This window comes from Mus caroli, unplaced genomic scaffold (assembly GCF_978045245.1).
Source record: "Mus caroli unplaced genomic scaffold, Mus_caroli_1 scaffold_20, whole genome shotgun sequence".
In the NCBI taxonomy this organism is placed as follows: domain Eukaryota; kingdom Metazoa; phylum Chordata; class Mammalia; order Rodentia; family Muridae; genus Mus; species Mus caroli.
The window spans coordinates 46,690,290-46,705,652 of record NW_028227275.1 but is presented as its reverse complement, the minus strand read 5'-3'; the positions used below and the strand labels follow the sequence as shown (position 1 = coordinate 46,705,652).

At 38.8% G+C, this 15,363-nt stretch overlaps 1 protein-coding gene across 7 annotated transcripts in view; it reads right to left on the bottom strand.

Annotated features, from left to right (window-relative positions):
• The window catches only part of LOC110285992 (TLE family member 4, transcriptional corepressor), a 141,905-nt gene that overhangs the window by 12,165 nt on the left and 114,377 nt on the right, over nt 1-15,363 (bottom strand). For all 7 annotated transcript variants that reach the window (XM_021152454.3, XM_021152455.3, XM_085834009.1 and 4 more), the window contains 6 exons: nt 6,033-6,152; nt 5,069-5,122; nt 4,405-4,557; nt 3,208-3,340; nt 2,673-2,866; nt 2,239-2,315 (listed from right to left, as the gene is read on the bottom strand). In XM_021152454.3, coding sequence (XP_021008113.1) covers nt 2,239-2,315; nt 2,673-2,866; nt 3,208-3,340; nt 4,405-4,557; nt 5,069-5,122; nt 6,033-6,152 — 731 coding nt within the window. The remainder of the gene's footprint in view (nt 1-2,238; nt 2,316-2,672; nt 2,867-3,207; nt 3,341-4,404; nt 4,558-5,068; nt 5,123-6,032; nt 6,153-15,363) is intronic.

Genomic DNA, 15,363 nt, shown 5'->3' with positions numbered 1-15,363 from the left:
GTACTTGTTATCAAAAATTGAAAATATGAAAAATTTAAGCTGCTACACAACTAGAAGCTTCACCTCCTGACTATTGTTCCTAATGCTGGAAGGCAGTATACATGTGGCTGGAGGAGAAACGTAATCATAAACTTCATGCAGCTACAATACTTTGCACTGTAACAGCAATCTGCCTGGAAAATACACCCCCTGATACAATAGAGACACAAATAAAGTAACCAACTACTGTCTGATTAAAGTGAAGGTCTACACCATGAAACAGATCTCAAACCTGACACTGTTAACAAGACCAAGAATCTAAAATGAGATAGGTCATGGGCCTTAGGGGGAAATCTACTATATACCCATAGATCAGTGCATTGCTAAACCCTTATTAGAGAAGATACATCTTGTAGCAAGTGGTAATTAACATAGAGACCCACAGCTGAACAATCTGCAGAGTGTGAAAAACTTTGGAGTGCTTGGGATGTCTGTATTACACCCCTTCCCTCAAGGCTCAAAATCTATGTCGAAGACAAGGCAGGAAGATTCTAAGAGCCAGAGGTAGTAGATGATTCCAAGGGAGCAGCACTTTGAGACCCAACAGAACTGATACACATATGAACTCACAGTGACTGTGATAGCATACATATGACCTGCAGTGGTTCAAGCCAGATAAAATTCCAGCATGGAAAGGATGAAGTGGCCCACCACTAAGATGCTGTTTACAAACGATAGCCACCAAGGGAGGAAAAATATTCAGTAGAGCAGTACTAAATATAACAGCCATTCTGCAGGGTGGGCCTTGTGCTCAGGAGTAGTTTGGCCAATGCAATATGGAATCCATATGCATTTGTATGTATGTGGGCTTGTTTGTTTACTTTGTTGAGAAAGAACATGGAGTTGGGTGGAAGAGTTGGGGAGGACAAGATTATGATCAAAATATCTTTCATTTAAAAGGGGCAGCATCAAATATGGTACCTTATACCAACTGGACTTTTCAACTCCACAACTCTAATCAATATTTCTGAACATTATATCAAAATAAACAAGGAAGAATCTCTTCTGCTTCTGCTCTTACAGAGCTCATATTCAAATGGGAAGAGGCAGACAATGGCTATAAGCTTTCAAAAGCTGGGTATGATGGTGCCCCTCTCTGATACCAGCCTAGCACTTAAGAGGCAGAGGTGGGAGGATCAACAAACTTAAGACCACTTGGGGTACACAGTGAAATTCTATCTAAAAAAAAAAAAAAAAAAAAAAAAAGGTAGAGGAAAATAGCAAAAGGGAGGGAGGCAAAAAGGGATGTTATTTATGTTATTTAAAGACAAGAGTTAGGGCAGAATGCTCTGTTATAAGGGCATCTAACAGAGATGTGAAGTGAGACAGTGATTCATAGAAAATGTTGATAGAGGAGGATCAGTGTGAATAAATGCCCAACAGGCAAGCAGCTAGGAGAGGGAAACTTCTGTGGCTACTCAGTCAAGTCTGGATAGTACAGGAGAATGAAAATGTAGCATATGTGTGGTTAGTTCAATTTTAGAAAAGAAGCCAAAGATGGGGGGGGGGGGGGTTAGTGGTGCTTGAGAGCACATGTGTATACATGTGAGGCAAGAATGTTTCCTATGAAGAAAGAAAAAAGTTTCTTCCTTTTTTTTTTTTTTTTGAGATTGAAATACTAGTCTGAAAAGTTTTCTCGTCCAATTTTCTAATCCAATTAGAACTGTGCTTAGGTAGTGAGAACAGAAGAGCGCATGTATACAGAAACCAAGACTGTGGAATAGAATGTGATGAAATTCGACTATACAAAGAGGCTAGAGGAGGTGTGTTGTACTTGGTCTGTTATCACTCCAGGAGAGTGTGAACAGACATCCCAAATGCTCAGCTCACAGCAGAGACGCCAAATGAGCAAACTACCTTTTCTAGAAATAGAACGGAACAGAAGACTGTCTCTACATGTTCAAATTCTAATCATGCAAGTTTGCATATAAACATCACACTTTCTGAACAACTGCCTTAAAATCGGCAACAGACAGAGAGAAGCCTTGACTGCCAGAGCTGCCTTCCCAACTTACATTTTATATGAAGGCTTGGATTTTTTTAAAATGGAACACACAAAACTGAACCTTATTATGCCTTGTCTTTTGCTAAGAAGAAATGAAAACTACTTGGATGCTATTCAGCAATGCCCCAATTCCAAAACAAAAGCAAGGACCAGAGCTTTTTAGATAATGAATCCAAAGGACAAAGGGTACTCACGGTTTTCCTCCTGGAATGCCTGTTAGATTTGGAGGTATTGCTGGCACTCGCATGTGATGGTGTGGATCAAATCCCACCTAAAATTGTTGATATGCAAAACAATAAATAGGTATGTTATGCTTTGCATAGTGTGGCACCTAAAGCCTAGGATCACAGATAATTTGACAATGTGACTTTAGAGACATTGACAGCAGTATCTATTAATAAAATGACAGGATGCTTGGGATTTAATTGGCCTTTATTCAGGACTGGAACACATAAAAAATTATACTAATTTATTGAGGCTAATGACAAAAACAAAGGCTTTATTCTCCAATGTGGGTGGGGGAAGGTATAGGGGATTTGGGGATAGCATTTGAAATGTAATGAAGAAAATATCTAATAAAAAAATAAAATGCTGTGTGTTCTGAAACTATAAATGCATGTAAACATACCACAGGTGATCTTCCATAGGCTGCTGCTGCCGCGGCTGCTGCAGCAGCTGCACTCATCTGGGGGGAGATGTTGTGTAGCCCAGCATAGGCAGCTCCAGGACTTGTCAGCTCTCCGTTCATCCCAGCATGGGGCACAATCCCAAAGGGAGTTGGATATGGACAAGGTACAGCCATCGGGGTCCTCAGGCTTGATGCTGAAGAGAAAGTCAAGCACACAGAAAATAGTAGTTGCACCTTCTTCAGTTGGTCAACAGTACAAGCCATGGTTCAAATGAACTGATTTTAGTACTCTCAAAATCAGTCAAGCCTTTGGAGAGGTTCAATCATTTATCCACCTCCTTCCCCCCTTTTTCTGTTTAACACCTAATGACCTGTTAGATGTGGATGGGGCCACATGCTTGGTTTGGAATACTTACCTTCTCTTAACAGTCAAGTCAGTGTGCTGGTCATTACTACTTTTAACAAATTTTATTACTTAAATTTAAAAAAAAAAGAAGTATAAATAAATATACAACATATATTTTTCCTTACTAACCTAAGGGGTCCACACCTGGTGGCTTTCCAGGTACAGGCCTCAGTCCAGGAGTAGAATTACTGCCAGGGGTAGGTGCATCAGTTCGTGGAGTAGGGGTATTGGACTTTGAAACAGGAGTAGTAGACTTTTCATTCTAACAAGAGATGGAATATATCAGCTATGAGAGCATGATTTTAAGAGTTACTTATATATTAAAAGAACAAGCAAAACAAAACAGAAAAATGAGAGAATTTCTTTAGCTTGTCTTATATCTTACATCAGTTAAAAGCAGCTAGCAAAGAACCAAGAGGACACAGTTCAGGAAAACCTGAACTGAGGATGAACTCAGGAAGTTACTTCTAAGAATCTGGTCTCATTCAGAGGCCAAAGAAATTCACCAAACATGCATCCTGAATGTGACTAATGCTGGTGGCCATGGTTAAGTCAGGTCCCCAATACACGTCACATCCTAAGAAGTTCCGTATCTGACTTGCTGCTCTCAGGATACACCCACACATGAATCACCAAGGATCCCAGAGGAGGAAGGAGAGGCCATGAAAAGACAACCAGAGTTCCAGAAGAAAGGACAGAGGTTGGATCCAAACCTTAATCTAGCCTTCCATCCATTCTAAACACATATATTCTTTATCTGCACACAAACACAAGAATCCTCTGATCCTTCAGCTGTGAATTCAAAAGGTCACTGAAAAACACATATGGTTTTTTAAAAGATGAAAACAAGTGGTGAAGAGAAAAGGGTATTTATGACACACAAAGGCAACCAACGCCACAGCCCTATCCAGGGAGATATGCAGATTGCTGGCGAGTTGAGTCTGCCATTTGTGTTGAGTCAAAGCAGCCTCTGATTCAGCTGTGTCTAGCCTGGCAATTCAAGTGAAGCACCTAATAAAATGACAGCTAAACTCCTGAGCGAGTTCAACACAAACCACAGGCAATCAGAACCATCACACTAACTCTATCTGTACTTTTCAACTTTACTATGATGTTTTTCTCTCATTTTCATTCACCTATCTCTCTCTTAAGCATACAGACTCAGGAAGCAAATACCATCAAGTTAGTAAACCTTTCTGGTTCAAACATATCTTTAATTAAGCTGGAAATCTAAGCCCCAGAGATAAGTGGGAAATACATAAAAACTGGAAACCCCAAACCCAATAACTATCTTGGAAGTGGCAATTCTGGTTAGGAGTAGCTTACAAGGCTAAGCTCTTTGGATTTGGAGGAAGGAGTACTGCTGGAAGATGCAACAGAAGCGGGGCTGATGGGGGCATCTTTCTTGAGGAGGCGTGTCTTGTCCAGGCCATTCTCCCTTGGGGAATGTGCTGGGCTTCCTCGGGGGGAAGATGGATCCTACAATGACAAACAAGTAAGACTGTCAACTGCGCTGCCTTTTCGAAGACAAATACAGAGTTAGAGTAAATTAAAAATAATAATAATAATAATAATAATAATAATAATAATAATAATAATAAGACTGACAACTGATTCATAGCACAAGTCCTTTACTGGGGGCACTTCTAACTAAAAGCACTTAGTACCTAGCTTAAAAGTACAAAATGTCTGGAATTAACTGGACTTTAATCAATTAACATTAACTGAAATTACTGAAGGAAACATCTGGTATTGAGATGAAATCCCAAAACAAAAGCAAATATCAAAAACTCCATGAGTCTCTAAGGAACATAAAAGCAGTAGGGTGACCACTGACACCTGTTATTTCCAGTGGTGGGAAGGACAGTGACATCTGAAAGGGAGGAGCAGCATTTTGTATAAAGTTGGTAATAGTCTCTCCTAAGTGCTTTGGACACTTGCCTCTGCCATAGATGCAGAGCAGCACAAGTAGGGCTAGCTACTAACATACCTCATTGGACACATCAACTACCAAGTTGTCATCGCTCTTCTCACCATCACTGTCCTGCAAAGAGGAGGAGAGGCATCACTTCCATCCCCAGAGGGAAAAGAAGCACCGTCAATTTCAGCTACATTTATGTGCCCACATGAGGTCCTTATGTTTGATGAAAACTGTACCCAACAGAGTCAAACACTTTATGCAAAATACCCTTTTCTTTATTCTTCATGTTTATGTTATTTATGAGCTAGGTAATGATTCCATTTTCCATTTTTGAAGGACAGTGGCCTGCTTACTACTCTAGAACCCAGAATTCAAACTTTCACACCCACCTAAACATCCTACAAGTGATGGGGTGTGGTTTGGACTGGCAGCTTTTAAAAAATCTGAGTAAGTCACCGTGTGGTTAAATTGCAAAGGAAAAATCCAAAGTTTGAGATTCTTGTGAAGCCTGCAGATAATGCAGGGAACCAGCTGGCAGGGAGCAGAACAACAAACACTGCCCCCACACTTCCTATCCAGCTTGCTCCCTCCTCTTCTGACCTGCTCAGACTGCAGAGGAAAACAAGATTCAATTCACGTCGAGGACATAAATGCACATACATCGTCCACAACATCTAGTCCTTTCCTCAGTACTGAGTCCATCCAAACATCCTGGATTTTACATTTCTACATCTCTAACCACTTACATTTCTATCTACTCTAACAAAAATAATAACTTAGTATATCCAGGTCTGAGATAACTTGCTACATAAAGCACTGAGGTCTTGCATTCACATAAACATAAACATAGTCTTCAGATAATTGATGGCGATAGCTTGATACACAGATAAAAACACAGTAATTCTTTTTTAAAAAATCTTGTAAAGGATACTGTTATCTTGTGTTCTAAAACTGTCTGATAATGGTTAAAATTACCAACTGATAGAAACCAAGACAAGCTAGCCTCCCCCAAAGCATAGGTGGATAAACTTACATAGCGAGCTGCAATTTCTTTTTCTTCTGTTTTCTGCTTTTTGCTCTCTGAGGAATAATCTGTAGAGTTTCTATGTTTCTCAGAACCTCGGAAACTGGCTGATGGAGATACGGAAGAGCTCTGGAATTAGAAATAGAAGCAGGATTGAAAAAGATCATTCACTTAAGAGAGCAATTAGATAGGGCAGATCAAGTCTCACACACACCAAGCATGTTACCTGTTCAAGGCTTTCAGGGAGTTGGAGAAAGGAGGAGACACAAGAGAAAGCACAGAGGGAAAGACAGGATGGTTTTCTTTGTTTATTTTGTTTCAAAAAGATTACTGGCTGACAGAAAGTACATATTTGAAACTGCCACAGAAAAATTGAATACAGTTAAGCTTAAAGGGTAATCAATAATTTTTCAATTAAAAACTATAATAAGAAGAAAACTAACCATTAAAGATTTGAACAACCAAACTTGGTAGCCATGTAATATATAGATTGTATGATCATATTTACAGAATATTTTGCTCAGCCTATATCTACAGTCCAGAACATTCAGAAGTTAAACAAAAATAAAATCCTTGCAAACGCTGACTATATTTCTGCATATTCTTTATAAGCTTACTCATTTTGTTTCTGGAAACCACAACTCACTGTGACCAGAACAGAGGAAGAGGGTTCATGCCTCAGATTTCATTTTTGTTCTTTCAACACACACTTAATAACTGGTGACAAGATTTGAAGTCTGGTGGTTCCCGGTCACAAAAGTCAGCATGTGTGTGAGAGCTTAAACCTATGGTTGAAAATGTGAAAACTGAAACTACCCCTGATAACTTGTCAGTGCCTGGGGAGATTTTCAGTGGGTAGCCCATGAGGGTCTCAGTGCTGATCTCTAGAACCCCATTTGAATCTGGAAGGAGCATGTGCCCATAATCTCAACCCTTCCACAGGGAGATAGACGGTCGAGACTAGAGAATCCCAGAAGTCTATAAGCCAGCTAGCTAGCTTGGTGTACACAGCCATGGACAAGAAAAGACCTTGTTTCAAAAAAGGTGAAAGGCAGGAAGAACCAATACCTCAAGTTGTTCACTAAGCTCCATGGACACCCTACCGGACTCACCACCCCTCTGTCCCCCACCCCCTACCCCCCACCACATACATACACAAAACCAACCAAACAACCAACAATAAAAGCCCAACCAACCTATCCTGACTGCTACAGACTGACCAAAGAGAAAGTTTAAGTAAACATGCGGTTGGAAAGGAAGCGAGCGGGTCCAGACTTGAACAACTCTATTGAGGGGATGTAAAGGTGTACAGAGTAGGCCCTTCCCTTAGACGGGCACTGAGACAGTTTGCCAAGGGGAATATCAATGCAGCTTAGTTAAGAGTCAGCTCATTTTGAAAAGCAGTAAAAAGAATACCTGGAACTAAAGTATCAAGGAAAAAGTTCTAGGAAGAAAAAGGAATTATGATAAAAACATCCTTTGGCCTGAAATCAGAAAAGCAATCCAGAAAACTATTCAGCAAAGCTCTCCTCATTTAGAACTTATCTCATAGAAAAACATCTCATATCTCACAGAAAAACAATTCATTCGATCCTTTTTCCTTGTCTTAGCCTGGTAGTAATTAACATTTACAGATCCAGAACCTTTGCCAGTGCTTTTAAACTACTATAGGCCATGTGACAGCCAGAATTTCTGGTTCTATAGGTTCCATTTTATTTTGGTTGAGTCAGAGTGTATGGCATGCCTAAACTTCTAAAGGATGCTGTTAGGGGTTGTGTTATGAACTACTGAGGAAGGAGGCAATCACTGTTTAGAGGCTGCCAATCCTAAGCCCATCCTTAGTCTAGCCACCCTTGTTGGGGTTTAGATGAATGCTCTGTAAACTCTATGTACTAGTTTCTACTCATACATTCAGTAAAACATATTGTATAAAATTCTCAAAGAACAAAACTCATATTACCTGCATTGCAGGTCATTGAATGAACTCCACAGGAAAGCATGTGTGTAAAATGGGCTGGGTGCCTTGGAGGGTAAAAGTTCCACACTTTCTTCATCTTATTCCTTTGCCAACAAGATGCATTTTCCTACTAATGCGGTACCTTACAAATGAAGTCAGTGATGAAAAAGTTGGGGTGTGTATGTGTCTGTCTGTGTATGGCATCCATGTGTATGTTTAACCCTGGTCCTTCTGACACTCTACTTCCAGTCATTTCCATTTTTTCAAAAGTTTAGGAAAAGACAACTTCTAAATAATATTGAACATATCCTCAAACATTAATGCCTTTTTAATCTTAGTGCTTATTTACTACCATATGTAAAATCAAATAGCTTTTGTTGTCTCTCTTTGTATAGACAGCTCTTCCTTCCTTGGTGTGTTTGTGTGTGGTATGTGTGCATACTTGTTCATAAGTATGCATGGGTGGGCACATGGCATGTGCTGTTTGAGGCTGGCTGTCTTCCTTGATGTCTTTTCACTTTATTCATTAAGGCAAAGTTTCTTGCTGAACTCAGGGCTTGTCATTTATGTCTGTCTACCTAGGCAGCTTCCTCTACAAATAGGGTGTCTTCCATTTGAGCGCTGGATTACAGAGGGTCTACCATGCCCACCTGACTACTATGTGGGTTTGGGGAATCTGCACTCAATGAGCCATCCATCTCTGAAGGCCCCTGTCATAATCTTATCGGAGAGCAGAATTACACATTTGATTTTGCTAGTAAAATAATAAAATAGTTAATTATCGCTAGCATTTCGAGGTTAAGCTGTACACTGAGTACCGAGGTGACCAGCAATACCCTAGTAACCTAACAGCTCTAGAGTTAAACTGATGGATTTTCACAACAAACTCAGAAGTCCAGCACTTTGCTACTGGATGGGTACTTGAGTTTCCTGAGCATGAGAAAGATTTATATGATGATTAAGACACTGGGAAAGATTATTCCCCTATCTCTTTGATTATTATAAAAGTTTAGTTAGGCTGGTTATTTCCATAGCTTACTACCTAATGTACTTACTGGAACTCAATCATGGCATTGTATATATCTAAACATTTAGACTTATTCAGAAAAATATTTTCATTACAGCTAATCATATATATAAGCAAATCAGATCAATTTAGAAGCCAAAAATACTCTGGATGTTAATGTTTTTTAAAGCTCTTCCTTTAAAAATAAGCATCCACTTTTACCATGGAAAGAAACAAAATGGTGTTTAAGGGGATGAGGAGGAATAGCGGCATAAAAAGAACCCAGGAGAAAAATTATAAACTTTTAAGTTTCGTAAGAAAACCCCAACTGTACTGGCAGGACAAATGCATTTCAGGTATGCCTAGTATTATAAACCAGGCTTTTTGTAAAAGGAAAATTTTCCAGGCCTTATTCTGAAGTCCACCTTAGATTTTATTGAGGCCGCTGGGCAAATCAGGGTTCTCCAGCAGCTTGAAATGGGTAGCCCATACCTGTCTACCTCCAGATCAAAGATGGCCATGTATGGGAAAGAGTTCTATAAAGTATTCTCCAAAGAAAGCCATATTAATATAATTGGCTAATTGTAATAACAGGGATCCTGTAATAGCAGGCAAGAGCACCTCTCTGGAGTCAGACAGTATGGAGGCTTCCATTTACCAGCCTTGTAGCCCCAGGAATGATGTTTACGCTCACCCAGTCTCTTTGTAGTTTGGGATAACAGGATGCTATCTTCATCTACTCTGGGCTTCTCAGAGGATGAAGAAAAAGAACTTACATAAAGCTCAAGAAATAGTCTGAGGCCCAGAGTCTAGCTCCTCAACAAGAGTTAACGCTGATGTCACTACACAGTGTGGAACGGTTAGTCCATTCCATTTTCTATAGATGAGGAAAGAGAAGGTTCATGTGAGAACTATTCTAGGCACTTCTGTAGTGCTTCCCCTCAGCATAGATACTCCAATGGCTAATAATGATAGGGTCTCAATGAACCAAAACACACCTCTCAACAATTATAATAAAGTTTGGATTATACACTGCAGAGAAAGGACTATAAATACTATATTCACATGGGATTTTCTAATTTGATTTTAAATATCTACCAAAGTAATTCTCCTTTCCATTCACAAAAGGTACTACTCTTAGATACCACTACCCATTTGCAGATTACAAGCAGAAAGAATATGCTAAAGTTTGAATGAGCATCCAAGATAAGGAACTAAAAATCTGCCCTGGCAAGATAGCTCAGCAGATAAAGGTGCTTACCACTAAGCCTGAAAACCTGTGTTTGATCCCTGGAACCCTCATTGTGGAACATGAGACAGAACTTCTCCAAGCTGTCCTCTGACCTCCTCTGTAGCAAGTGTGCATCCCCACCCACCAACAAACAAACAGACACGAATGAACGTGGAAGAAACGTCCTAAAACTCACTGGCCATTATTGGTATTGACTTCGTATCTACTAGGTATTAAAGAGCAAGTCAGTTATATCACAGGTAAACAAGGGTAGTGAAGAGTCAACGGGCACCATGAAAATCTAGTTAGTTTGCTTTCTTTTCTGGGCTTCTTTTATTCTCAACAATAAACATATGAATGATAAATTACATGTTACTCTAACTGCAGTGTAGTTCCAAAACTCTAAAACCTTAATATGAGTGGGTCATAGTAAGTTTAGCTTAGAGAAAAAGAGAGAGGGAAGACCAAGATACCCAGAGGTCCTTTATTGATGCTACAATGGAAGGCCTGAATCAGCCATTCCTCAAGCTGAAGACTCATGCCTCCACCAAAGCAAACAATGGCGACTTAATTTCTTTCAAAAAGATTCCTTTTTACTTCACAAACATGAATGTTTTGCCTGAGGGTATACCTGGTGTCATGAATGCCCTGGAACTGGAGCTGTGAATGACTGCAAGCCATCAGGTAGGTGCTGGGAACTGTCCCCAGGTCCATTGAAAGAACAGTTGGTGCTCTTAACTATGAGCCACCTCCTCCAGTCCTTTAATTCAGAAAAGCCTTGGTTTTGCTGTATCTCAACAATGAAGCGCTGCACATTCTAAAAATATTTCCAAGGTTTTGAAATAAAGGCGATAGCCCCAATAAATTTATGTACACTGAAATAACACAGTACCATATTCAGTAGCATCTGATTAATATTTTATTGAATACTATTGTTCAAAATATTCCCATTCAGAGAGCAAATGAAAATAATACTCAATTGTGAAAAGCATAATACCTTAAAAATAAAAAATATTTGGTCAAAATACAAAAGTCTCACATACCAACTCGTATCACATATAGATTTATGTAAATTAACTAAAATTCAGAGTACCTCTTGTTGACTATGGCCAAGCTCGGAGTCAGTAACTAGTGTTAGCTTATTGCTTATTTCACCAAGACTTTTACTTAAATGACCTACTTGATTAAAGATGTCATAAAAAGCACACTCTGCCGACAATCTCACAGAATTTGCTTTTACAAATTAACATAAATCAAAACTCACCTTCAAAAATTGACTGAACTTTCTGAGGACCTATCCTTATTAAAATAATCAATTAATACAATCTCCACATAATAAAGTCTATTGTTACTACAATGTTTCATCTTTATAACATTTCATGCAGGGCATATTCTTAAAAACCATGTGTTATTATTGTCTTTCTGGATTTCTTCTGGTAAGAAAAACTTGGGTCAAGACAAAGTGCTACTAATAATCAAAATAACACCAAACGAGTGAGATGACTTTGAATCAGCACTTTCAGTTTCACAGTGTGGACATAAAGTCTTGGGTTCAAGACCAGCCTGTAACCCTTCTGTTATTAATCTGGGACAAGTTACTAAAATGTATGAAGTTTTCATTTTCCAGAAGGTGGGAATAGGGTGGGGGCATGACTCTAAGGATTCCGTAAGAACTTAAGAGTTCATAGTGATATCTATTATATATCTTATCTATTCTAATAAGCCTGCATGATAAGCCAACCCTCACTGGAAATGGTGGAAACTGTATAATCTTCACTCACTTATGGGCTCACCGAACAAGGATTTACTGAATATATTTTAAGTGAAGAAAAGTAAGGAGAGAAGTGAATTCCACTGCTTGCCCTTCCACCAGAAGTCAAAGTATTAATAACACAAAGGGATATGCATTTTTTCCCTTATGCAATAGAAAGACAGTGCTTTGATATGCAGTCTCTTGTGCTTTGTTTCTGTGGTCTTGGCATTATGCATTATGTCAGGATAAAATGCCTAATAATTTATAAATTATCAATACAATTGATTTTAAATTAGAAAATTATCTTAATGTCCTCTTGAGGTTTCTTGACTGTTATTTCCTCTTCCTGGAATAAAGCTGTTGGCTCTGCATCTGAAATTTCGTTAAATACATTTTTTTTCCCCTTGCAAGAATAGCTGCAAGAACATGATGTTTTGATGCCAAAGATAGGGGCTTGATTCTTATACAGGTGATTTAGTGTCCCTCACTTAATGTCACTCTATACGTGGTCCAAGTTGTGGACGACATGAGGAAGCAAAGGTGCAGGGGTTTGAGTGTGTACACAAGTACTTCATATTGATTATAACAATTTTTACAGAAACTGTAATAAATATTTGCCAGTGCATAGAACTTTACATTAAATGCAACTACTTAATTGTCCAGCCCATTCTATGTACACCCTATAGTTCAATGGCCCTCAGGTTTGCAAAGTTTAAGATATTCATACACTTTTGTTCTTCTCATGAATTCCCTGTTTTCATCAACAAACAACTTAAAATGTTTGTATGTAGGCTATGTACTAGTTAAGAACTACACATATTAGCCATTTTCTCCTGGAAGAGAAATAATACATTTCACATACCCTACAATACTCTTTTGTCTACTGTCATTTATCAATGCCACTAATTCTCAACCAATGGGGTATATAAATCTGACTGTTTTGAAAACCAAGGTGGCAACATTTCTTTCCTGAATTTTCTGGTAAGTAGAATTGGCTTAAGAACTATCTTGTGCTGTATTCTGGGGGCAGGGCGGCATTGTTTATTCTGTGTGTGTGTGTGTGTACCAATATAATTTCAACACCTGCTTTAAAAAAATTAAAGGATAATGACTGAGCACTAAGCTTTTGGCAAGCCATAGCTTAATGTAATGCAAATGCAAGATACTCACGGTGGTCTTCCCATGTTACTATTTCTCCTGTAAACTATTTTAATCTATTTGAAAGCCTAACATATTTTTCTTCCAAGAGTGTAAACTCCAAAGAACTTCAGATATATATTCTGTGTTATGCATGGAAATGTTCTATACAATATTTGATAGCTTTTCTGCAGGAACACAGAAAGAAATAACTGTCAGCCAATTTAAAGACCAGCTGCCTAGTAGTTAAAATTGTTAATCTGAACTCTGCTCTCCGTGTTGAGACAAAATACCTAGTTTTCAAGGATTACAGCTAATTAGATTTTCAACAAAAAGCAGGTTATTTCTCAGAATATAATTTGTCAATACAAATATAATATAGCCACATATGTCTTTTATTTTTCTAGATGTCATAGTACTAAATGTAAAAGAACCATAAAATTAATTTTGACTACATACATAACCCATGACATAAAAACACCATATCAATATATAAGCAATATAAAATGTTTTGAGATATCTTATACTCTCTCTTCTTTAGAACTAAACTTTCGAAGAATGGTTTACAGTTTATACTTATAGTTCATCTTATTTTTGGATAGGCCATATTTCTGTTGCTTGAAATATGTGTACTGCTTGTGGGTATCGTATTAGGCAACACAAATCAAAAGTTCTCAAAGCCACAAGAGAAACAAACACCCATTAACACTGCAAGCCCCCAGCACGACAAGACAGATAAACAGTGCCATGTCTACTTTCCCTAATTTTACCCAAAGTTTCTTCCTTAGAGGATGCACCTAAGTGTCTTCACTCTAGGGCAGTAGTTCTCAACCTGTGCCTTGCAACCCCTTTGGGGATTTGAATGACCCTTTTCAGAAAGCAAATAACCTTTTTAAGGGGTCACCTAAGACCATCAAAAACCACAGATGTTTATGTTATGATTGATAACCGTAGCAAAATTAGTATGAATCTGAAGAAAAGCCGTCTTCTGGTTGGGGTCACAGCAGCAGACGGAGCTGGAGTAAAGGCCAAAGCACCAGGAAGGTTGTGAGGCACTACTCTAGAGGCTGATGCAAATTCTGCTAAGAATTTTCTTCTTCGCCCATTTCTCAGTTTTTCTATATCAGCAAACTATCATATTCTGAAAGTCCTCAACCTGTGAGATGAGGCCAGGACCTGATGTGAATCCCATGTCAGCCTCTCATCTACTCTTCTCCTGGCATCTGTACCAGTGCCTCAGTTACAGCTGATGAACAAAGAAGCACAGAATATGCTCAGTCAGCCTCATGTGATTTTTCGTTATCTAGGCCGGACATTAAGCAGGAATATATTGTTCGACCATATTCTTTTGGATTGTTGATATTCAATATAATCACTTCTGTCATCTCAATAGTTGTATGTGTGAGGAAGTGGGGTGGGCAGGAGTTTGTGTACTTCTACACCAAAAGTGGTGATTCTGAAAATGAGAGTGACAAAGGTATGAGGCTAAAAGGTATTAAGTAAGAGGAGGAAGTGGAAACCCTAGAGCTAAGATAGAGGGAAGAATGGTGCTGGGAGAAGAAAGTCCAAAGTGATCCCCAATCCATGCTGCAGGTCCTCCTTCAGGGTCTGTGCCTCTTGCTGCATAGGTGATAAGTACTACTGAAGAAATAAACCAAGGCCACTGAGTTCTTCATTATCCCTAAAAGGAATACATTTCTAGGAGAAGACGAGCCACTTTTGACCAGTTAGCTTCATCCCTGTTAACGCAGTGCTGTGACTAGGAAGAATACCTATTTTAATGGACTGACTAGTGAAGAATGGAATCCTTATGGGGAAAAGGTTTCTAATGGGTGATTTTTAAGTTTTAGACTACCTGCTGTCTTATGTAAAGTTTTAGTAAGTAAAACAACATAATGCATTATTACTTGTGACTGCGAGTGACTTGAATATAGTGGGATAAAAGCAAATGAGATACAAAGACTCAGGAATATGTGCAAAGGTTTCAAGAGAAATGATTTTAAGCAACAGCTTTCACTGACAGCTAGATTAGCAGATACAGAGTTTTGGCTGGAAGAAAGATTGATTCATGCTTACTCTGCTTACCATATACACACAACAGACGCACCCACTTGTATTTACATGTGTGTGCTAACACATAATACATATACACATATGTAACAACAAAAAACAGGGAAAAGAGGCTGTATGTCTGAGAGTTGAGGTGTGGGTGCATGAAGGAGTTGGAGGGAACAGACTTGGGAAAAGGAAGAGAGG